The sequence below is a fragment of the Mixophyes fleayi genome, chromosome 1 (assembly GCF_038048845.1).
Source record: "Mixophyes fleayi isolate aMixFle1 chromosome 1, aMixFle1.hap1, whole genome shotgun sequence".
Taxonomy (NCBI): domain Eukaryota; kingdom Metazoa; phylum Chordata; class Amphibia; order Anura; family Limnodynastidae; genus Mixophyes; species Mixophyes fleayi.
Window position 1 is genome coordinate 65192151 of NC_134402.1, and position 25786 is coordinate 65217936.

Genomic DNA, 25786 nt, shown 5'->3' on the forward strand with positions numbered 1-25786 from the left:
GATGCGGCCAAGGCATTCGATTCTATGGAATGGGAATACTTATGGACCGTTATGAATAACTTTGGCATTGTCCCTAAATTTCCCTCCTGGGTGAAGCTGCTGTGTTCGGCACCTGTGGCTAGAATTAGTATCAATGATCATACTACCCCTTTTTTTTTTTTTTTTTTTTTTGCCATGGGTATGGATACAAGGAAGGGTTGTGTCCTCTCCTCTGCTCTTTTTGCCATTGCTATAGAGCCTTTGGGTTGTTTGATACGGGCACATGCGGACATAGGTGGACTGAGGGCAGGGGACAGGGACGACAAAGTCGCGCTTTATGCCGACGATATGCTACTATTTTTGAAGGACTCTGGGACGTCTCTGACTACCCTTTTGCAGCTTGTGGATGAGTTCGGTGTTTTCTCTGGCCTGAAGATTAACTGGTCCTAGTCTAACATTTTCCCTATTGGTAGTACTTACCGACAGTTACTGGTGGGGCCCACCCGTTACAGTGGACTCTGAAATTTAAATATCTGGGAATCTGGGCCACCAACTCAGTTGCTGACTTTGTGCCACTTAATATAGACCCTGTGACTTTCGGTTCAAGATCTCTATCTGTACAAGACTTTCTTGGTCTATGTCGGGCAGAGTGAATCTCATTAAAATGGTCCTTCAGCCCAAATTCCTGTATCCACTGCACCACTCGCCTATCTACCTCCCAACGGCGCATTTTTTCTCAGATTAACAGGCACTTATACTCTCTGGGAGGGAGAGGTGGGCAAGAATTAGGTTGATCTCATTGTGTCGTTCCCGTGCATCCGGGGGCCTATTCTTGCCAGACTTCAGGGCTTACTACCTTGCCCACACAGTTGACACATATCCGGGGATGGTTGGGAGCTTCCCCGGCTGATGAATCCAGTCCACTTTGCAAGCAGACCCAGTAAATCATTAGACCACCTGTACACGCTCTACTGGGTACTCTGATTACGAGAGCAGTCCTGCCTTTGCTTATACAGGCCTTGATGGTTTGCAATATCATGAGTAAAACAATGAAGACTTCAGGCTTTGGTCCCGACACTCCTCTGTGGGTTAATTCAGCCTTGCCTGAAACCTTTAAGTTGAAGTAATTCCTCCAGAGGCAAGCTGCATGGGGCTGTCTCCCTCGGACAGGTATGTTAACGGTACCCTTATATCTTTTGCTCAATTAGACGGACTTCTCCATACCAAACTGTCTTTTATACTTACCTCCAGCTCGGATATGCTTTACTGGCACAGTTTGGCAGTACTCCCCTTATATTTTAGACCAGACCCCCTCCGCTCGCTTCTTAGGCAGGTGGGTTCCACTAAAACCATATACATACTATATGCTAACATCCTCTCCCTTCTTAATACTATTTAGAGCTGGGGTGTCCAACATTTTAGCTTCCCTGGGCCACATTGGAAGACGACGAGTTGGTTTGGGCTGCACATAAAATACACTAACACTAACGATAGCTGATCATCGAAAAAAACATAGAAAACATAGTTAACATATTAAACTTACTTGGAAATGAAGTTCGTAAGAGTTAGGAAACCTGCAGAATCATGATTAAAGCAGTAGTCCCATTTGCAGCCCCTTAGTGGGGTTCGGGGAATTAAATGCCAAAAACTTTTTTTTACCTCTCTTTCTGAACCCATGAATCATTTTTTTTATTGACCAGTTTGAAATGGTCACCGATATAGGTAGCATCAGGAGGACTAATAGAAATCTACAGAGATTTAAAGATAGGGTGGTGGGAAAAATGGCTCATGGAGCAGCCTCCGATGAGGGTAACAGTGGGTGAAATTTTCACCCTACTCAGCACTGCACATTTAAAATGGTTTAAAATATTAAAAATACAATTCTCAATATTTATATATTCGATACATACAGAGAACACAGCTAGTTCATAATTGCAAGTCCAAATTCAGAGTAACAACAATAAGATACTGGATAATCTTTCACTGCTGCTGACAGTTTGCACGGGTGACTCCTCTGTGCTGCGCTACGCAATGGATGTCTGGTGTGATGATGTCACCCCTGACATTTACTGCGAGCGCCACATGGAGGAGGAGACCAGGGAGGGAGGGAGGGAGCCGGAGCGCCAGCTGACGTGACCGCAAGGTAAGTATTTTTTTTTTTTTTGCAGGATTTTTTTTTTTCAGCACTGCCCCCTTGCCACAACCAAAACTCCTGCTGGGCCACATTTACAGGCATGCTGGGCCGCGGGTTGGACAACCATGATTTAGAGGGATTATGCTTGAGCTGGGAGATGGATCTGGGGCTTGTCACTGATGAGAATTGGATCTCTATGTTGGACAGTGTCAGAGAAGCTACCTCCTGTACCCGCTGTAGACAAATTCAGCTATATCTCTTGCACAGGGTATACTACTCTACACAGTTTGCTCCAGATGGGTGCCAGGTTGGATGCCGTTTGGCCGAAATGTAGGAGTGGCCCTCCTACCTTCTGGCATCTGAGCAAGAGCCTGTCGGGTAACACCATCGGTGTGTTCCTGTCTGATTATGCAGTGTTGGATTTCTCTGAATCGTTATTAAGACTACCACTAGGCTGTGAGACATGAAAGGTTTATGTATGAATCTGAAAATGCTATGCCAAGTTACTATAAGCTATGGGTTAGTTGGGCAAAGTCAAGATATATAGTGCAGTCCCTGGTTGCTGATTTTGATCCTGGATGAGAATCTCTCTACTCATTATATTCGCCCTTCCACAAATTAGAAGCCTAACTCTTAGTTGTTGCTGACAAGAGACACTTATCTGTGGATAGCAGTCTAGTTTGCATTGCTTGTGTTATATTACTTTTTATGTGCATTTACTAAATGTGGTTTCAAATGTATATTGGAACTAGGTTTTGTTTTTGTTTATTTTTGTGTTCTTGCACTGTTTAAAAATGTAATAAAAATAATTGATTTAAAAAAATAAAAATAAAATACAATTGCAGAAAAAAAATATTAGATTTTAAAAAACTTGACTTCCTTTAAAGTGTGTGTTAACACATATGCACAAACTGGTGCTGTGCTCGGGAGTCCCTTCTATAAGCAAAATCGGTTATCAACTTAATACTGACCCTATTGTGTAACACTCTTTGCTCCAACCACTCTTGTATCTTGCTTGGTTTGGTTTCTCCTTTTATTTATTTCTAATTCCCTTTAATAGTGCCGTTCTCCAATATGACCCATAAGAGAGACTTCTCTAGTCTGTTTTGCAACTATTTAAATTTTATTATAGCAATGTAAACTGCGCTTCAACATAAGCTTGAAAAAAACAAAAAAAAACCCACTTGTAAATGAACACTTGAAAAATCGCCACATGTAAAGTCAGTTTACAACCAGACATCCAGGTAAGGATATGAGTAGCAAGTTACGATTGATCTTCATTCCCGGGAAACTGCTGACTAATGCAATCTTGGTACTGGGAACGGCTTTAGAACTCAATCCACCAATGCACTTCCAATGGAAGTTCTTTCGGATTTTTCACGTGTTCCTTTACAAGTGTTTTTGTAATTCATTAGGGATTTTTGATGGAATCCTAGGAAAAGTCAGACAGCAACCAGCGAGGAGTTATTCATACAAGAGTGCATATTGTTTAGAGACATATGCAGGCAGAGCTTTTAAAATGGAAACAAAGTGACACTTTTTTCAATATAAATGAAGTTGAGTTTTATTGACATCAAATATAATTTTGTTCACTTTTGCACAGTTTAAGAAACAATACTTTTACAAAAAATAATCTTGTTGACACATGAGAAAAAATATTCAACAGTTACATTTGTAGAAACCCATTACCTAGATTAGAAAAATATTTTAAATGGCTTGACATGCAGTTACTGGTCCCAAAAAAAGAAAAAAATTTTTTTTTATTTCTTTTTTTTTTTTTTACACTTACACTTCACAAATTCAAAACCGTTGATCTGTAAATGGCAATGTAACAGACTGACCTTTAAAAATACATAACCGCACAGACAAAAGTGTTAGAAAGAAGACAGGAAGGAGTCTTGTACAGATCTGTAGTGAAAATACTATTGTCAGGCACATATTGTGATACAAGGGATTTTCAGTATTCTAAAATATTTATCTAGAAATGTGCAAGGTTCAAGGTAATGTCTGTAAACGATGGTGCTTTGTAATTGTGTCACCAGATTAATGTGTAAAATTGGTGTATAGTTGAGTGCTATAGTATCTGGTGATACTTTTATTTGGCCTAGGAGTTACATTTTTGAAGACCATAAAGGTAATTTGCAAAAGTGCAGCGCATGTGCCCGATCTTATGTAATGTGCAAGTTTTCTCATAAAGCTGGTTACATGAGTGCAGTACCTTCCACATTGTATTGGGAAGAGCTTGACAGTGTGGGGGTATTCATAACTAAGGCAGGCTAGGCCCCCTCGTGGCGGTTTTCAGACCTAAATGTGGACCCTAGTGCACTTTTTTTTTTTTTTTTTTTTTTATATGCCACATACAAAATATTTTGCAGGACACAGTATTTAAATAGGGACTAAGGTTGATCGTGTGCATTTATGCAAATGTGCCACTGAGAGGCAGGAGACCACACAAGGTCTCCCCCCTCCTAGGTGATGGTGGACACCATCCCTCAGCCTATACTTTCAACAGGGATGCTAGGTGCACTTTTAGGTATCGGCTATACTACGAATGCATTTGTGTGTTTAAAAACCAAAAAAATGAAGACCTATATGAGGTGAAACGTTGCAATGAAAGATGGGGGTGGTACTAAAGCACCATTAGGGGGAGGGGGGGTGTATGCCCTAATTTACTAAGACAGAGGTAGGCAACCTGCGGCTCTCCAGGTGTTGTGAAACTACAAGTCCCAGCATGCTTTGCCAGTAGTTAACCAGCAGATGGGTGGCAAGGCATGCTAGGATTTGTAGTTTCACAACACCTGGAGAGCCCCAGGTTGCCTACCCCTGGGCTAAGGGAACTACTCATGCACTTGCTGGTTGAACAATAAAAGGTATTAATTAACCTCACCATCCAAGAAAGCATGGCAACCCCATGAGGTTTCTAAAATTACAATTTTAAATTTTAATGTTAAAACAGTGGTTAAAAATCTGATTATTTATTTGGTGTTTTCTGTTCGCTATTAAAGGGTTTATCGACCTTTTAGAGAACCCAAACTATTTAGAAACAACAATGTACATCCCCAACCCCCATTTACATCTCTTACCACCTCGTGGCTGTTACAGTTTGACTGGCAGGGCAAAGTAGTGAGTGTTTAGTATGTGATTTCATACTTCAACTTAAAAAAAAAAGTAAAACCTTCTTTTTTCTTATGCTGCACCTTAATTTAGACAGGGGTACCCAAATTAATATAGCCAAAATCCAATTAGTGCCTACTGAAAATAACGACAATATTCCTTATTCTATAGCTATTAAAATGAATGAACTAAAACATTTCCCATCCATACTCTGTTCACTAATACCTTTTTGTTGTTAAACATTTATATTTGGTTTTATCATTTCTGTAATATCTTGGTGATGGCCCACTGTAAGGTTGTGGTGTCTATGGACAACAGTCCAGGACAAAACTAATAGTATACTATAGATAATTGTACAAAATGGCAAGAAAATGGGCATTATAGCAGAAAAATAAATACAATTATTACAAACATAGTCTTAAATTTGGAGAGTCACAACACCAGTCAATGATCTAGAACTGTCCAATCACAAACTGCGGCTTCTGGAAAGCTCCATCAGTCTAAACTGAGAAACGGACAGAGAAGGCAGCTTGAGGAACCTTAGTGCAAGATAGAGATTGTCTAATCTTTCTAATTTTCTTAGCATCAAAATTGCAATTTCACTCCTTGTCCTCAGTCACTTCTTATCCTTTTGGAAGCACTGGAGGTGATGGCAGACCTTTGGACCGTTTATATTACACATTAAAACAGTACAGAATTAAAGTTTAATTACCACATATAATGTTAAGATTCAGCAGCAACTTACTCAGCAAAGACTGAGATTTCAGAGGTATCGACAGATGTATGTTGTTAATACAGATCTTTTCAAGTGTTTGCTTTTCACTTTAGAGGAGCTATTATCTACTCACAATGAAGGCAGCCATTTTATGTGCTGAACCAATGTTCAGCAATTCATTAAGAAAGAGGCATAATGTGATGCGCTAATTCCTAGTGCATTAGTAGGCTGAGCATTGGTTCAGACCAGAAAATGGCTGCCACCAATATGTGTAAGTGATTGGTACATTGTTTTTTGATCATTGAGGCATGGTTGAGGACTTTTTGTGGTAAATAAAAGATAATAATAATGGTTGTCTACTACAACATTAGCTCATAGGACAGAACAGGTACAATATAAGACTGACACAGATATCAGGTTGTTTGGCATATTGTGGTAATAAATTCAACACTGCATTTAGCATTTACACAGTTGAAACACTTGTGTGACAGGGGAACATTTCTAATTTTCAAAGTGAATGTAATCTGCCCAAAGCATGACATACACCATTTCTCCATTGTTTTTCCAGCCCCTTTATATTGATATTATGAGCTTTTTTTTTTTTTATCTCAAATGGATATTGATTAATATATATGCCTGTATTTTCAGCAATGTTTTAATGTTCTGTAGGATATGGAGCCTTTCCTCCTTTATTTGAACCTAAGTAATTACCGTTCATTCATTTGGTCACTGTCATTAGTCTAGAACGTTCTAAAAATAAATTAACAGTAAAATAAAATATGCTAGTGTTCTTCCTTATGTAACTTTATAATTAACGTGGAAGTATATACATTAAAGTATATACATGTGTTTCCCTCATTCAAGATTGTTATATCACCATTTGGTCCTATGTAAGTCCCTGAAACAGATAAAAATGCAAAATATCATACACTACAATACTATACAAAATAGGTGTTTGAAGAACTTTTGGAATTTGAGTTTTGTTTTCTAGTGATCTTGAATTGCTGTCACCTTCCTGTCATGTGCAGCACAAGGCTCTGGCAGTGGTACTGACATATTAGGTGACGTGTACAATGGAGCCACAAAGCGGAATAGCACCTTTGTTTTTACTTTTGTGTGCTGTGTAAGCCAAGATCTTGACATTTGCAGAGGGTTACAGAATATTTCTGGATGAAGGATTGATCAGGGCATTCTATAAACATCATGAGCTGATTGCAAAAGTACAGAAGAAGCAGGTTAAAACAACACAAATAAGATTTCATATGGGAGCACGATCAAATATTGTTGGCATTAAGATACAAGCTGTAAGGTGTTCCTAAATTTAAACTCTGGTGCAAAGGTTTGCACAGAACAAAAGGCGGAGGTGTCATTAATTATCCGCTATTTCCTATGTGCTGATATTTGTACATCCTCATTCAAAAAGCACCAAGGTCATGTATGGTGCAAGTATCACTATAATATTATATACTCAAGAGCTATGACCCCGTTCCTTTCTCAAGTTAATATATTGAATGTCAAAAAAAGTAGGTGGTTGTAGGTAACTCAGGAAAAGTTTAATCAGAGGAGTGCAAATGGGGAAGTGAGTGGTGCTGCCATCTGCCAGTGTACAAGTGCAGGAGAAACACGGTGTACAGAGAGCTGTAGGTGTGCAAAAGGGATATTTTATGGATGTTGGTGGTTGAGTACTGCATACAAAAGTATGCTCAATGGAACTTAGAGATGCCCAATTTTACCGCTCCGCTGTATATATATAACATCCACTGACTTCTATCAAACAGAAATATCAAAAAAAGGGTGATATGTGAGAAATGAGCACAGTCACTGACATACGTGTGTCATGGTGAAACTAAAACATTACCTTTATGTTCAGATCACAGCTAATGTACTTTTCAAAAGCTTTACACCACCGGATCTGTCTAATTTGGCCACACATGGACTAAATTGCTCAGATGTGATTATTCGGGAATAAGATGGGACCGTGTTGGAAGTCCTGAGCAGTGAGCCGATAACTAATAGACATTCAGAGTGTAGCTATCGTCCAACCCGATTTTTTAGTAATGTTCATAAAGCTTTTGATTTGGCAGGTTAAGAAAACTGAATATATCATCTGTGTTACCTTCCCCATTAGACAGTCTACTGCTGAACTGCAATGTAAGAAACAGAAGTGAAGTGAGATAGTTCTAACTGATAGACGTAGCACTAGTAAGAGTGTAACTTATACACAATATGTGTCGCATCCTTATACTGTACACACAGTAGCGGTGGCTGGGTGATGTATGTGACAGTATACACAGGACAAAGTCAGTATTAGAGGCAATACTGGGAATAAAACACAGACACATCTGTCAGACAAAGCAAACAACAAATAAACACCTAAACAATTATATGATGGTGTAAAAGCACTCGATCTCTGGAGTTTTAAAACTGCATTGTCTGCATGCATGTCTAACACATCGGTGATCATTTACACCCAATACTGACAAACAATGCACGTTAGGAAAGCCTAATACCGGTATTACACACACACACACACAGGAGAAGTAGTACGTTATGTGGAATGTGAAGTACGTGACAGTGACACACTGCCTACAAGAAGGATCCAGGCCACGACACGATTGTTAGTACCACTCTTCCTTTCAGTTCCTTCAGCATCCTTACTAGCAGGTTATAAGGTATCCCAGATGTGCATCTCCCATTCACAGCCAGGAGAATGTCGCCGCACCTGGAGGGAAGACAGAGCGCATTATAGGTCATGTTTCAAGGTCAACTACTTAATGACGGGGTTTCCTAGCTTTATGACCCAGCCACATTTTGTTAATTACTTTATGTACCAAAGTCAATTTTAGACACATACATTTTGTTTTAGTGGCAGATGTGGAATAAATATCTTATTTTGTTTTTTTTTATCTGAAATGAATTATAGTCAAAGTGTATATAATAAAATACAAAAAAAGCACAATTATAGGTAACACCGCCCAGGTCAGTTTTCTTCTCCCAATTATTATTATTATAGAGAGCATTTGTAGGGACAGCATTTGTAAGTATTCTTTACAGCAGGAATACACTCAGGGCTGTATTTACCATATAGACTATCTAGGCAGATGCCTTAAAATGGATCGGTCATTTGCACACAGCGCAGGTTTCCACTTGTGCATCCACCATGCTTACTCTCCTGTAAAGTCTTAGAGACTTACGCTATCTGATGCTGCGAATCCCGAAATTGTGCAGTTAGGGGCGGAGCTATGATGATGTAAAACGCGTGGCCATCCCTCAGGTATATCTTCCCTCTGGGATCTCCTGGAGGGGACATCTTAAAAGTTGACAACTATATTTTTGTGGACCAAAATATCCATGGGAATACAGGTTATGAATTCCCTAGGAACTAGCACCTGCTGAATATTAGGCAGACAAAGTGTCACACCTATATGCTGTATGGAGAGGGTATGGGATTTTTTAAAAAAATGTCAAAGTAAAAAATAAAAGAAAGCTGTAGGATTGCTCTTAAAATCAGTATAAGATTAAGACAATATATTTCACCATACACAGAGCAATCACATTAAACAATGGATGAATTCATACAGTGGCACACATGCTCACAATGCCTGGCTTGCTGCAAGTACATGGGGACAGCTGTTCTATGTTATTGTATCTGATATCACTTTCAATGACATGCAAAAAGCTAGTACAATCAATTACCTGATCCTTCCATCATTGTATGCGGGGGTGCCCTCTAGTATGGACTTAATAAAGAATGGCTTGTTCCGGTTGCAATCCTCAGAACCTCCCACAATGCTAAATCCCAGGCTCCCCGCTGTATTCCTCCTCAGCACAATTTCTCTGCAGCTGTATAAATACCTAAAACACAAAGACATGGAAGTGTTTTTTCATCTCCTAATCATCTGGAACCCTTCTCTATTGTGTCACTGTTTTGTTTGGAACATATCACACTTTTTCTTCTAGCAACTGTGTCTTCAAGTATTTGATTCATCACCATCACCTTTTTTTCTGATAGGGTAGGTAAGAAACAGCTACAAATAAGAGGGTGCATGTTTATGGGGGAGGGGACAAATTCCTCTTTTAGAAAGAATTGTTGGGAGACAGGTGGGTGAGGTGCTGCATGCAGCCCTCAGAGGGCTCCATTATTTCCCCTCTTTGGTACTGGTCTACTAATATCACAGAGCGAGCGCAGTGTAGTCAGTTTATGCAACAGGTCAGTCAGTGATTGGACGGTGAGGTTACAGAGTGTGCTCAGTGCAGTCACACAGTTTATGCAGCAGGTCAGTCAATGATTGGATGTCACAGAGTGTGCTCAGTGCAGTCACACAGTTTATGCAGCAGGTCAGTCAGTGATTGGATGTCACAGAGTGTGCTCAGTGCAGTCACACAGTTTATTCAGCAGGTCAGTCAGTGATTGGATGTCACAGAGTGTGCTTAGTGCAGTCACACAGGACCTCACTAAGTAACCTGCTACATAAACTATCGCCAGTTGGATAGGTTAACTAATTGCTTGGGCTGTAATGCACAGCTAAAGACCATTTGTGAGCCCCTGAAAAAGATCAGCCTCCAGTGGAATAGTAGTTTACACACACAACTGCTAGCGGGGAACAAGTGTAACTATACTCTGAAGTCAAGTAAGAATATTAGGACATAAGTATGAGCATATACATCTACAATCAATATAAATATTTGCATACATTTTTTTATTTTTAGGATATTGCAAGTAGCACAAGGTTGACCACTGAGAAGAATGAAAATTAATAAAATCATAACACCAACAACAAAAAAGCATACTTGTTGCCTTTACACAGTAGAGATCATATAACCACTAAATGTCTGTACAGTACAGATCTAGCTTTAGATCTGGCACAAGGTTTGCGGAGCAATACAGAGGTGTTAGCAGGGGGAGCAGATATTTGTATGGGCTGAGGGGAGGAGTTGGACAGAGTCAGGCCATTCCTTGCACAGTATGAAGAAGGTGCATTAGTGGGCCTAGCTTCACCAAGCAGAGCAGAATCACGTTTTCCTTTTACAGAGCAAGATTATTAAAATAAGGCGAGTGTATCTTAGGGGCATTGCTTGCTGTACAGAGGGGAACACAGCAATTTCCACTCCGCAAAATTACTTGAATTTTGCACCAGCCTAAAGCTGGTGGGTCTTCAGCACTTGTCTTATAGTTGAAATGAGACCAGAGCCAGATTAAAAACCCCAAAAATATTAAAAACAAGCTAGGGGTAGTCTGGGCCCTAGGTGGGAGCCTACATTGCCTAATGGATGATGCAGCTCTGAATGGGACCCCTGCTACGCCTCCATGTTACACTTCAGGGGAAAAGCACATCTCTATGTACATTTCCAGCACTCAAACTAATCACTTGAAGGAAGTGACATCTATATTACATGTGGCATTTTACAGTGTTTGAAGATTTTTGTTAAAGTCATACATGCGGCTAAACCAAGCAACTTTCTATGGTGGCGCGGTGGTTAGTATTGCAGCCTCACTTCAACCAGGGCACTCTGTGTGGAGTTTGTATGCTCTCCCAGTGTTTGCATATGTCTCCTCCCAAAATCCAAAACTGATTAATTGACTGCAATATGGACCCTGGTCTGTGTGCGATATGAAATTTAGAGTATAAGTTCCAATGGGGTAAGGACTGATGTGAATGATCCACATGCTCTGTACAGCGCTGTGTGTTTGGTAGACACTATATAAATAAGGTAATAATTATATATAATTATACAAATTTATTTTTTATATAAATAAAAAATAAATAGAAAATAATCATTTTAGGAGAAAACCTTTTAATGAAAGGAGTTTAACTATAATGGTTGGAGGTTGGCCTTTGGATATGACGGTTGCAGTTTTGCACAATGCCCCTAGAGATTTTTCCGTAGGTGTCCCCAGAGAGCAGAGGGTAGGTGGCCACCTTAATGTGCACTGGTCAGCCCATCCAGATGCATCCAAGTCCAGTGAAGACAGCTATTTTGTACCTCGTTGTTGTTTGGCTGCAGTAAGGCTTACGGAGAGTCCGCTATGCCACAGTCTGAGCATTTAAAAAGCAATGCAGGCTCAATAACTCAATACTGCCAATAAAATGCTACAAAACCATAATATTAAAGCAGTTATCAACCTAAAGTTTAAAATTAAGTTTATCTTTTTATATGCAAAGTATGCCCCCTCTGCAGCCAGGCACACTGCCCTCTCTCTCGCTGTCCCCTCCTTTGCCCTCTGTCACACTGTCCCCCTCCTCCTCTGCCCTCTGTCACGCTGTCCCCCTCCTCCTCTGCCCTCTCTCATGCTGTCCCCCTCCTCCTCTGCCCTCTCTCATGCTGCCCCCCTCCTCCTCTGCCCTCTCTCACGCTGTCCCCCTCCTCTGCCCTCTCTCACGCTGTCCCCCTCCTCTGCCCTCTCTCACGCTGTCCCCCTCCTCTGCACGCTGTCCCCCTCTGCTGTCACGATCCCTCTCACTCTGCCCCGCGCCAGCCATAGCAAAAAGAAAGAACACAAAAACTTACCAATCGGCGTGGCGCCGGGACCCAGCATCCTCCTCTCCCCTGCAGCTGTCACTGACGTCGATATTCAGTGACAGCTGCGGGAGATAGGTGGATGCTGGGTCCTGCCGCCGCGCGGATTGGTAAGTTTTTGTGTACTTTCTTTTTTTCTATGTCTGGCCCGCGGCACCCCTGGGAGCCGCGGCGCACACTTTGGGAACCGCCGTATTAGACTAATTATAAATATATTTTTAAATATATGTCGTGCTCCTGCCCATAAAGATTTACAATGGATGTATGTTGTAGGTCACCACATGAAAGGAAGTGTCCTGTACCTGGACTTCCAATTCTTGTTTGGTTGCTAGGGGCACATCTGCCTGGTAACCTGAGTGCTTCCTAGAGAGGAGGTGCCCTGACTATGCCCTGACTACAGGACAAAGCGGGTGACCGGGAGGGTGAGGACACGTAACTCTGCATCAGTGTTCAACACATTTGGAAATTAAATTTTTAAGTGGTCAACCCCTTTCAGTACAACAGTGCAGTGTAGATCCCTGCATCTGATGTATTTAACATATTCATATATGCTTCCAGTGAAAATGTTCCATTCTTATCTCAGTTATCACTTCAGAAACATTCAATTACCTGACATTTTTCAAAAACCCAAATTGCTATTATAGACTGTGCGTTGTAATATAGTTTATGTATTAAACTGACATTTCCAGGCAAGATGCCCCTGCTATGTATCTGAAGAGAAGCTGTCAAATATCTTTTTAATAGTGACTAACATAGTATTTTTCTATTCACTGGGGATAGAGCACAGAAACACCACTGCTTGCTGTATGTAAATGACGACATGCATGTTTAGTTATACTACTAGATGGCAGCCTTGAGTTATCATTAGAGAACAGAGAAGGAGCTCCATCAGAGCCTACCCCCGCCATCATACTGGATATATCATCTCTACAGGTGGACTCAGAACATAGAAGTGCTCATTCACTAAATGTTCATCACAAACTGCAGTAGAATCATCATCTTCACCAGGTAAAAAAAAAAAAGTTAGGTATCAAGACCCGAAAATTTATAATGTCATTGGACAGTGTTACATGCAAATCTAAAGACTTGCATATACCATAAAATGTGAGACGTAAATATATTCAGTTCATTTTATTGGTCTAAAACATATGTGCAGCAGCCAGTAGACTGGTTATTTATGGTTACCGGGCACACTGTTCTACTTCAGACAGCAGCAATGCATTTTACCATCTACATAATATGTATTTTACATATGCAATCTGTTAGGACTTTAAGGCATGACAAGGAGCCTGACCTCCTGTGGTCTTAATCAATTAGTGTTACTACAATCACACACATATCATGCTACTTACATTCCTGATACTTCTCAGAATCACCTACATCTACAATATATTGTGTGCATTAGAGATAACCAGGACCAGGGATGCCAAGGAAAAAGTTAATATATGGCACATGTGAGATTATTCTTTTTCAGCTACTTTTGTTTGCACCTTTCTCTACAAGTTCCAGGTACAAATCGAGGACACAATCCTATTAAAAATATATATATACTGTATATATTTACACTTAGTGGTCAAAGTAGACATTTCTAAGTGGCGGTATGGAAATGTAGTGGGAATGTGAGTGGAATTTGATAGTTTTACCATGAAGGCCGTAGCAGAAGTTGCGGTATGACATACCACCGTATTCACCCCATCATCTTTAATAAGGCAGTGTATACCCCAAAAATGTATTTCTTTATTTGTGCCGTGTACAGTAAGGTGCAAACTGGACATATTTTGGGCTGTCTTCCTGTGCAGTCCATGAGTTACGGCCTTCTCTTTATCTGCCCTCTATCATTGTTTCAGAGACTCCAGGACACCCCAACAATATCAAAGTATGACCCAAAGGACATAAGACCTGTCCCCTGTCAGTCGTCCCTGCCCCCAAGTTCCTGGGGAGATGTGAATGGGTTAGGAGAATATAAGGGTACAAGTTAACCCGTGCATGATACTCATGCATTCTAGTCAAATCAAGCTACTTAAGGTGTTAAAAAAGTTCATGTCATGCATTTGGGCCATAGCCCAGGCCTCAACCACCAACCACTCCCCACTGTCACCCCCAGCAACCACCAACCACTCCCCACTGTCACTTCTCCTTCAAGAAATATATATATATATTTTTAAATCTTTATAAACACTTTTAACAATTAACAAATTAAATTAACAAATTAAAAACATCTTAGTATACCAAATTTCAGCCCTTTTTGAATTTTTTTTCCACACACACTAAGAATTTAGTAGGTCAGTGTATAACTCCGCCCAGCAGGTGGCGCTGCAGCTTGGTTTTATTTTTTACACACACAGACAGACTAACACACGCCACTAGACATTTATATTATAAATTATGGGACAAAGGCAAAAATAATAGCTCTGTAAACAAGCTAGACAAAGGACAACAAATTGATAGAAAATATATGCAACAGGAAGATTATAAATCGATCTTGTAATACTGTATTAAACTACCTTTAAACAATGAAACTACCATTAGGAATAATGGATATTTTAAGAAATAAACATGAGTATTTTATATATGATGTGGTTAATTAGTGAAACATTGGAATGTATTGTTTTTATATTCTATTTCTAAGTTATTTTAATGGATGATTGTTACCTCCAGCAGTCCTGTAACAATATTCTGACCCTGAGAGGAACATGGTCCAATAACATAACATTCAACAAGACCCCAGTAAACCACAACTCCCACTAAGACCTCAGTATAATATAACTCCCACCAAGTCCCCAGTATAACAAACCATACCAAGTCCCCAATGTGACATAACCCCCACCAAGACCCCAGTATAACCATAACCCCCACCAAGACCCCAGTATAACCATAACCCCCACCAAGACCTCAGTATAACCATTACCCCCACCAAGACCTCAGTATAACCATAACCCCCACCAAGACCCCAGTATAACCATAACCCCCACCAAGACCTCAGTATAACCATAACTCCCACCAAGACCCCAGTATAACCATAACCCCCACCAAGAACTCAGTATCATATAACCCCCACCAAGAACTCAGTATAACCATAACCCCCACCAAGAACTCAGTATCACATAACCCCCACCAGGGCCCCAGTATAACTATAACCCCCACTAAGACCTCAGTATAACCATAACCCCCACCAAGAACTCAGTATCATATAACCCCCACCAAGACCTCAGTATAACCATAACCCCCACCAAGAACCCAGTATAACTATAACCTACACCAAGACCTCAGTATAACCATAACCCCCACCAAGAACTCAGTATCACATAACCCCCACCAGGGCCCCAGTAAAATACCTTTTATTAGCTGCAGTTTCCTTTTTTGAAATAATCATCAAGACGTTAAAAATCTTTAATTATTTTCAAATATCAGAGTACATCAGAAATGTCAACATTTTACACTAGCCAATTCAGATTTATACGTGTTATCCATTGTATATGGTTGTTTTGTATATTAATAACTACAGTTAGGTCTATAGTGGATACAGAAGTTGACAATAAGTCCCAACAATCTTGATGTGCATAAATGTGCTGAATGCCATGGAAATATCATCTATAGTGAAAATGGCTATAGTTAATCATAATGACTTGTGACAGCTTGTTGACTACAGAAGGTTTTTCTATCCCCACCATCTGGAGGCTAGGAGGTATTACAAAAATAGAATGTCTGGTACACAAAGTAGACAAACGACCATTGACTTTTATTGAAACAATAGAAAAATATTCGGTATATCCTGTCACGAGCCGCGGCGATACGCCGCATCCTGGAGTGAACTAGCAGCCGGGCGAATGCCTTAGTTTCTATATTCTATTATCCTTGTAGCATAGATGTAGGAGGGTGTAGGGACATCCTCCAACACCAGGCGGAGCTCTCATATGATTTAAACTGGTTCATTTATATTTTTATACATGCTGCCTGGTTTCTGTTATTACCTATGCTAGTTCTAGCTAGTGATTAATTAGCTGCCTCCTGAGGCGGATTGTCAGCCCTGTCCTCCTCTGTCCTGATTGGCTCTTAGTACTATTTAAGGCAGTGAGGTCTGAGCCTCACTGCCGGTTATAGTGTCCTGTTCCAGTATTGCTGCCTGCTACTTTGTTCCTGTGTTTGGTGTTTAACCTGAGATTGATTACCCGTGTATGACCCTTGCCTGTTCCTGGACTCTGAACCTGTGCTTCTGACCCTGATCTATTGGCCTGAACCCGGATTCTGAACCTCTGCTAGTGACCCTGATCTTACGCCTGTCCCTGGATCCTGAGCCTGTGCCTGTGCCTGTGATCTTGGCCTTTCTGCCTATACCTGACATTTCCTCTGGTGCCCTGCCCAGTCCGCTGACATTTGGCCTGTCGCTACTCCGTGTGCAACCTCCTATACCTGTGCGCTGCCGTGTAAGCATAAACTCATACTACTATGAGCATAAGACCTAGGGGCATCTGAGAACCTGTGAGCACAACCAGTCTCTACGGGAAAGGCGACTGCTAAAGGTGAAGACCTCTTCTACCTGTTCTATGAGTTTATGCCACACTGGTGGCCATAACATATCTGCTGGCATTATTGCAAGCACAACATTACGCTAGTGCAACCATAAGAGTATTTTCAGATCTAGATTGGAATAACCGAATGGACCGCACACTAACCTCCCCTTTAACAAAATCCAAGGCTACCTCAATACACGCGGCATTTACACCTACCCTGTAGCTGGTGCAAGTGATACGGCTAAACAACACATACCTCTGAGATGCCCAGAGCTTAAATCGGATCACTATGCATGCGCTAGACCTTATTCTGTCCTTCAAATCATAGTCAGAAGCAGGGCTGCCATCAGAAACTGTGGGGCCCAGTACTAATTAATCTGACAGGGCCCAGTACTAATTAATCTGACAGGCCCCCCCCTCCCTCTTCGCTGTACATGCCTCCTCCCTCTGCACAGTAAATGCCCCCCTTCCTCAATCACAATAAATGCTCTGCTCACCCCCACTCCCCTATCACAATAAATGCTCTGCTCACCCCCACTCCCCTATCACAATAAATGCTCTGCTCACCCCCTCTCCTTTATCCCAATAAATGCTCTGCTCACCCCCGCTCCACTATCCCAATAAATGCTCTGCTCACCCTCCCCCCCACCCTATCACAATAAATGCTCTGCTCACCACCTCTCCACTATCCCAATAAATGCTCTGCTCACCCCCACACCACTATCCCAATAAATGCTCTGCTCACCCCCGCTCCACTATCCCAATAAATGCTCTGCTCACCCTCCCCCCCACCCTATCACAATAAATGCTCTGCTCACCACCTCTCCACTATCCCAATAAATGCTCTGCTCACCCCCACGCCACTATCCCAATAAATGCTCTGCTCACCCCCGCTCCACTATCCCAATAAATGCTCTGCTCACCCCCGTTCCTCTATCTCAGTAAACGCTCTGCTCACTCCCGCTCCCCTATCCCAATAAATGCTCTGCTCACCCCCCCACACTATCACAATAAATGCTCTGCTCACCCCCCCACCCTATCCCAATAAATGCTCTGCTCACCCCCGCTCCCCTATCACAATAAATGCTCTGCTCACCCCCGCTCCCCTATCAATAAACGCACCTCTCCCGTCACAATAAATGCTGACTCCATGCAATGAAGACATCACCGCGCCATGCACTCCTAGTGACTGGGAGCCACCACATTGCAGAGAATCACAGAGGAAGGCCAATATCAGCTGGAGGGGGGACGACAGACCAGGGAGCCCGGACAGACAAAGGGGTCTGTCCAGTCCCCCTAGTCTGTATGGGCCCCTCACAGATGTATCGGCCGAACCCCCTGATGGCTGCCCTGGTCAGAAGTGTCATTTGCGTTTGGACTTGAACTGCATGCACTTGCGTAAAGTTTGTTTCTGAGCATGCGTAGATTGCGTAGACAATTTCACGCAAGAACAGTATGCAAAGGGATTTACATCCGAAGATGAATCAGGCCCATGAACTTGCATAAGACAACAAGCAGCAAATATACAGTATATATATTTAAAAATGCAATAGCTTGGGCCGTTGCATGGTACTATGTATTCTGTTTATTCCTTGCTATCGTATCTTCTGCACAATCTGTTTATGTTTTGACCCTGTTTTGTGACATGTTTTATTCTTCTGCTGTTGTAAAAAAAAAATGTAATAAAATGTATAATAAATATAATTTTATCAGTTCTATCAATGCTGTTGCTCCAGCTGAGGTTTTCCAGCCAGTAAGGGATAAAAGTATCAGGAACTTAGCTTCCCTATGCAAATCAGACTTCAGCCAAGTGCCGATACAAGTGCAGATCAAGCGGTTTAAACCAAACACCAAGCAGCTGGATCTATGTCCAGGTTGACAAACACACGTGGATCTAGCTCCTATTATCTCAGTAATAGGAAAAAAAATTATTATTTTTTTTTTTTTTATTATTACACACTATATATCATACAGTATATGCACCGAGTAAAGCCACCAGCAGCTTCAGGGGTGAATTCACAATCAACCAATCAGAAGCAGTTAGCTAGTGTTGGTGATTATCATCCATATCATCACAATGTATTTGGTACAGCCCCTAGGCTGGATTAGATAATACAGCTGTTAAAGCATATTTGAGTCTGTAGGGCATATTCAATTGTTTTTTTTCCGCGCCGCGGAAAAACTATTACCGTTAATACGTTAATAGTTAGCTGGATTTCAGCTCGCGGCTCAGGGAGAAAATTACCGTATTAACGTTTTTTCCGCGCACGATTACGGTAATAATGGTAATCGTGTGCGGACCGCGAGATTTTCGCCGTTTCCGCCGAGAATGGAATATGCCCCTGTGTTCAGGTCTGCATCAGCTAACATATCCGCAAACACACCCTTACTGTAATAGGCCTACCCCAGGACACCTCTTTCTACCCAGTCACACATTTTTAGGCACAAGCCGATGCAAGTGTAAATACGTGTAACTTTTTTTGTCAGCACGCGCAGAGTGTAATCATACAATTTACGCTACGCAAACGGACAGATGTTCGACTCTACAGATGGCCTACGGCTACATTGCAGTCTTTTTTGCCATCTGAAATATCTCGATCAGGATTTCATCAGGAACATTTTTGGCCCACATACACTGCAATCTGTACCCAATTAGGTCTAATGCAGCACCTTATTAACACCACTGAAGAAAGCGTTCCTGGTGATGGCTGAGGACAATATCTTATAGTCATGTAAATAAGACAGTATTTATTTTTCTGTCATGCTATGGAACATATATGTTTGTTAATGTTAAAGTATTTTAAAATCTAGAACAGTTCAAATAACTCCCTTATGTCAATGATTACAGACGAAAGCACAATAAAATGTTTCATATTACCTACTCAAAAGCACAAACCTGGCTCATGCAGCACAAGAAACACCATACGTGAGCACTAACGGTCGTAGGACATCCCTATAGTGAAAGAGTTCTTTGTATCATGTAATAGCACACAGAGGGGCTGCGCTGTTGTTTATCCAAGTATAAAGGCTAGCTAGCAATGTACAGATAATAAATGTATCACGTGTATTCAAATCATTCCAACAAAAACAACAATTAACTTTCCACTCTTATAAATTTGGTACACCATGTTTACAGCCTGGAGACTCTCATAAGTGGCCCCAAAAGGTTCCAGTTAAAGGGGGGGGGGGATGATGAGTTAAAGTTGTGGAGAAATGACTCTCTTTCACTCTGTAATGTGCATCTTGGCAGGAAAACTGAAAGGAATTCCAGATGTGGAATCTGAGGCCTGCAAGGTCACATAAGTTAACACTCAAGGTCACCAGGCACCAGAGTGAGTCAATTACGTTTGGTGATGATAAAATAAAAAGATGACAACTTTTATAAAAGCATACAAGTTTTAGTCAAATTAACTGGGTAGAAACAATGCAATTTAATACTAAATTGCATTTTGTTTCCTTGGTAAAATTTAAACAGTATAATAATAATACTTATACTATCCTCTCATAGAAACCACCACTCACAAGTGCTCCTTTTGGCCTCAAATACCCCTATACATTTTTCCAAAATTGTTCTCCTATTGCAACTGATGTATAGATAGGTAAGGCATACTCTAAACCATTGGCTCCCAAAAGCAAAATCACATTGTCCGTAATTGACGGGGAGGGTCAATACCTGCTCAGTGTTATTCAGTGTAAGGAGTAGTTTATTTCACAGTTGTGTTTTTACTTTTCAGGAAAGTTGAAATTTTGATGTTCAATAATGTCAATCAGGGTGTCTAAATTTTAATAAAAGAATTGTTAACACTTTGTGGGCCTTTATTTGTTTCTATTACAGGTATTGTGGAACTTCATGTTCTATGGCAACTGGCGGCCAGGGGCATGTTGCTACTTGTAGTTCCACAAAGATTCAGAGTTGCCAAGTCCTGTTGATACATGTAGTGCTACCAAAGCTGGGACTCTAGACAGTGGTCCCGATGGTTAACGATCACAATTATATCGACATTCTCAGCCTCAGTGGTGCCAGGAAGAGCCCCCCCCCCCCCCCCCAAGTCTCTAGCCATTTGCTGATCAGGCTGGTGCTGGTTCCCACCATGGCAGTGACCCCACACTGCGGGTTTCCTTGTTATAGTCCAGCCTGTCCACGACTGGTGCTGGGTATCACATTAGTAGGGGACCCCACACTGGTTGACCCCGTTTCAGTGGAATCCAGGCCTGGATGACTAGCGCTGTGATTTGTGGAGGAATGTGGAGGAATGTGGGGGAAGGGTGATTTCGTGTTTTATTTCCATTTACAAGAGTTTCCCATTAATTTCAATAGCCCATTTATTTCAATGGGCTTTCTGCTTGTAGCGCACCCACGGGAAAGCCCATTTAACTGCATGAACCACTCTGAATGGGAAAAGAGGGAGGATTTTTAAAACAAAATTAGTAAAAGCTCCAGTTCTAAACCATTACAAATTGGCAGAATATGTTTGTTTTATGAATAAAATTGCTACTAATTAGATTAGAGAGATTGGACAATTCACAATTTTAATACGGTGATTTTGAAACTGCTGAACAAAATTGCCCTTCGTAGATCCCAGTTGGTGTCTGTGAAATGGTGAGACCTCCTGTTTTCATACACAAACAAATGACCAAAAAATGACATTTCAGAACATTTTGCTCAATATCACTAACAGATTGGATACATTTACATTCTTTCCTTTTAGAACAGGTAATAAATTATATCCGAGGGAGAGATAGTTTAAAATTGTTAAATATGGGTTATTAAAGTTAACCACTATATCCTCATCCTGCCCTCTCCCAGGAAATATAAAATAGCATCTACAGTCGGATGTTTGCATGGATAATTACAGCATTTAGCCTCACTCTCTAGATGTTGATGAATTACAACTCCCAACATCTTTATACCAACCATAAAGCAGAAGAACAGCTGGAAGTGGTCATTTAACCTCCATATCAGAGCTGTTTTGTACAAGACTATTCATTCATTTGAGAGGAATGTGGCCACTGGGTAGCACTGGACTATTGGTTTCGCTAGCTGATTTTCTTTATTTTACAAGCACTATAGCTGGTCTGGCCAACCTGAGGCTCTCCAGGTGCTGTGAAACTACAAGTCCCAGCATGCTTTGTCAGTAGATAGTCAGGTGATAGCTGGCAGAGTATGCTGGGAGTTGTAGTTTCATAAACACCTGGAGAGCAACAGGTTGGCCAGGCCAGCTATGGGATCTACTCCCTTACGTTCAGACCAGACCTTTGACTATATGCACAATGGGATGTGGACGTAAAATTTTACATTATAGGAAATGATAATGTCAGGGATTGTTGGGGGAGGGAGCATGGTGGTGTACATTGAGCCCATCCATCTGTTATTAGTGGCTCCTAGCAAAAACCTGGGGTGCAAATTATCTAAAAACTGTGAGAGCATAGAAATTATTTGAAGAAACCGAGCTCTCTAAAGAAGTGTAGATGCAAGAAAATCAATTAAAATAATTCCAGTCCAAGATGTAAAATAGATCAGGTAGAAGTAGCTGGAATGGGCCAAAATTCCACAGACCTCTAGAAAGGATAAAAAGCCTAAATAATGCAGGCATTTAGTATGAAAATGAAAGTAGGTACTAATAAGAATAGAGAAATGACAGTGTTTATAGTGGTGTATGCAGGGGCAACTATAAAACCCAGCTGTAAGAGGCTTCTGCAGCGTAACAAATAATGAGTTTTAAATGCCACATCATTTTTTTTACCATAAGTACAGAATAATATACAATATAAACATAGTTAGCAGTTGTGAAGCATCACAGGGAAATGCAGTCAGTTTTCCCAAAAATTATACCTTCATTGCCTGTTGTATATTGCATAGTGATACACCACTAGCAATTATATATTACACAGACAGTGTCGGACTGGGGCATGAAGGGCCCACCAGGGGACAGCAATGCTAGGGGCCCACCAGAGGGGGTGTGGCCAACCATCAAAGAGGCGAGACCAGACACTAGAGGGGGAGTGGTCAGCCCACAAAGGACAGCTAGCACAATAGTGTAGTATATAAAGAATGCAGTGTGTATAAAGAGTAGTCTTGATCTGCACCTTAGATTGGGCAGAACAGTCACCAAAAATCGGGATTATCCCACTAGACCAGGCTTGACTAACCTGTGGCACTCCAGGTGTTGTGAAACTACAAGCCTCAGCATGCTTTACCAATATATAGCAGCCTATTGCTGGAAGGGTATGCTGGGACTTGTAGTTTCACAAAACCTGGAGTGCCACAGGTTAGCCAAGCCTGCACTAGACTCAGAACATTTGACAGACTGTCCTACCTGTTCTTGTCACCACCTGTGGCTGCTGGTTTCTTTAGCTGCGGCTTGTCTGGATCCTGGAATGTTGAGGGGTCCTATTTGGAAAAAATAATGGGTACATTTAGAAAATTCCAACCAGCCCCGGCATTAAATCAATAGGACCCACATTTAATACTTAGGACTTCCTCCAGCCCCAACATAAAAGTAATAGTATTCCCATTTAATAAACCTATTTCCCTCCCAACAGACAGCCCCTGCAATAAATTAATCACATTTACAGATAATAAATATACCTATTTCCTGCAACCGTCACTGCCATTAAATAATTCATATTCACATTTAATAAATATACCTCATGCTCCTCAAACTCAGCCCCACATTCAATAGCGCCCAAACCACCCCATCTTAAATTAATAGTCCCCACTATAAAATTAAATTGCCCCATCTTCACCCTACAAAGAAAATAGCACCCATTATTTAGCCACCACCTACCACACACACATTACATTGCCACAAGCCCGTTGTGCCATCACACACACATTACTGCGCCCCTTCATCACCATGATGTGCCTCCTTATAATCACACTGCACCCTCCATGCTGCTTTTGCTCCCCCCTTCTCCTGGCTCCCCTTCACACACTGCCATACTGTCTGTGCTCCCCCTTCACACTGCCATGCTCCCCCTTCACTCTGCCATGCTCCCCCTTCACTCTGCCATGCTCCCCCTTCTCTGTTCCATGCTCCCCCTTCTCTGTTCTATGCTCCTATTTCTGTTCCATGCTCCCCCTTCTCTGTTCTATGCTCCTATTTCTGTTCCATGCTCCCCCTTCTCTGTTCCATGCTCCTATTTCTGTTCCATGCTCCCATTTCTGTTCCATGCTCCCCCTTCTCTGTTCCATGTTCCTATTTCTGTTCCATGCTCCCCCTTCTCTGTTCCATGCTCCTATTTCTGTTCCATGCTCCCCCTTCTCTGTTCCATGCTCCCCCTTCTCTGTTCCATGTTCCCCCTTCTCTGTTCCATACTCCTATTTCTGTTCCATGCTCCCCTATCACTTACCTTTTCTATCTGCTTCTTCCTTTTCTTCTCCTCTGTCTTGCCGGCGCTCCTCACTGAATGTCGGGCGTGATGACGTCACGCCCGGCATTCAGTGCGAACGGAGCCAGCGCTGCGGTCACGTGTTTTTTGTTTTTTTTTCTATTAAAGTTTCTAGCTCCCCCCACCAACGAAGAGGGGAGCGATTCAGGGTCGGGGCCTACCGGTGGATAGTCCGGTCCTCGGCGGGCCAGTCCGACCCTGTACACAGATACCCATATTGCACAGAGATTATTCCTATTTCCATTCATATATTGCACAGAGGTAATTTCCATTCCTATTTTGCAGTTACCGCCCAACTACCAGGTACATATTGTACAGAGATGCCGCTAATTGGCAGCCATAAATAGCACAGCGCTACCCCATTTGCCAGCTATATAGTGAATCATCATATATTGCATAGGACATCATTAATGTTAATGCTCAACCGGCATTGTAAAGCAGTGACAGCAAAGGTGCCAGAAAGCCCATCCATGACCTTTTATCACAAAGCCTCAGAGGCCAACTATTATGTTTAGTTTTCTTGCTGTGCCCATCATTGGAAATCTTTATAATGCACTATGGTTCTTTTAATCAGGGCTTTTCAAATATGTAAGCTATGATATGAGTTATCTGTAATTAAATATTTATTTATTAATATCTGTTTTTAATCAGTAGTGTGACTGGATCACTTATCAATAAATTATGGTATAAAATTATTTAAAGGAAATAGTGCAGGACACTTATTTATAGAATTGCAAATGTACTTATTTTTGATACTGTGTGTATTCTGGTAAAGGAATTATCTTTATTTCTGAGACTAGGGGAGGAAATTTGTTTTTTTTGTTTTAACTTTCCTAGAGGAAATGCATTATTTCTGAGGTATATACCTGCTGCAATAAGCATTTGTTGAGGAAGTCTTTTGTGTATTTTGGTGTAGGGAAATTACTTGTTTGGGGTTTTGTAACTTTACTTTGGGAATTCTCAAGTTAGCAAATGTGAATTCTGCAACTGTCTGAAGAAAGGACCCATGTTAATCTCATGTTAGTTTAATTAGATATGCGAGGGTCCAACACTTGAAGGCACAGAAAGGTTTAATTAGACTTGCTATTAGATTTCATCTGTGTCTAAAACAAGATGCAGGAAACCACATCAAGTTTTAGGATATCACAGATAAGTGTAAATATTGTTAGCTTTGCATTGCATGTAAATCCATATTTGGGTAAACATATTGCATCCTGATACTAAAAATAACTCACACCTCAGGGGGCTGGCTTATACCCTGTGAGGCTGTGTCCAAAACTCTATAAAAAAGCACTGTTTTGTATTGGAAGTTGTTGTTCTTGTTTCATCTGACCTGCTCACTGATACCTTCAATCAGTGTGAGCAAATATACTTATGTTGTGGTAGACTATGGTAAACTAAGATGCTTGTATTAATATTTCT

The 25786-nt window shown here is 41.3% G+C and overlaps 1 protein-coding gene across 4 annotated transcripts in view; it reads right to left on the reverse strand.

Moving 5' to 3' along the window:
* Nucleotides 1-3661: 3661 nt before the first annotated feature.
* Nucleotides 3662-25786, reverse strand: part of LNX1 (ligand of numb-protein X 1) — a 187994-nt gene continuing 165869 nt past the window's right edge. For all 4 annotated transcript variants that reach the window (XM_075195673.1, XM_075195683.1, XM_075195662.1 and 1 more), the window contains 2 exons: nucleotides 9639-9797; nucleotides 3662-8664 (listed from right to left, as the gene is read on the reverse strand). In XM_075195673.1, coding sequence (XP_075051774.1) covers nucleotides 8529-8664; nucleotides 9639-9797 — 295 coding nt within the window. In that variant the 3' untranslated portion in view covers nucleotides 3662-8528. The remainder of the gene's footprint in view (nucleotides 8665-9638; nucleotides 9798-25786) is intronic.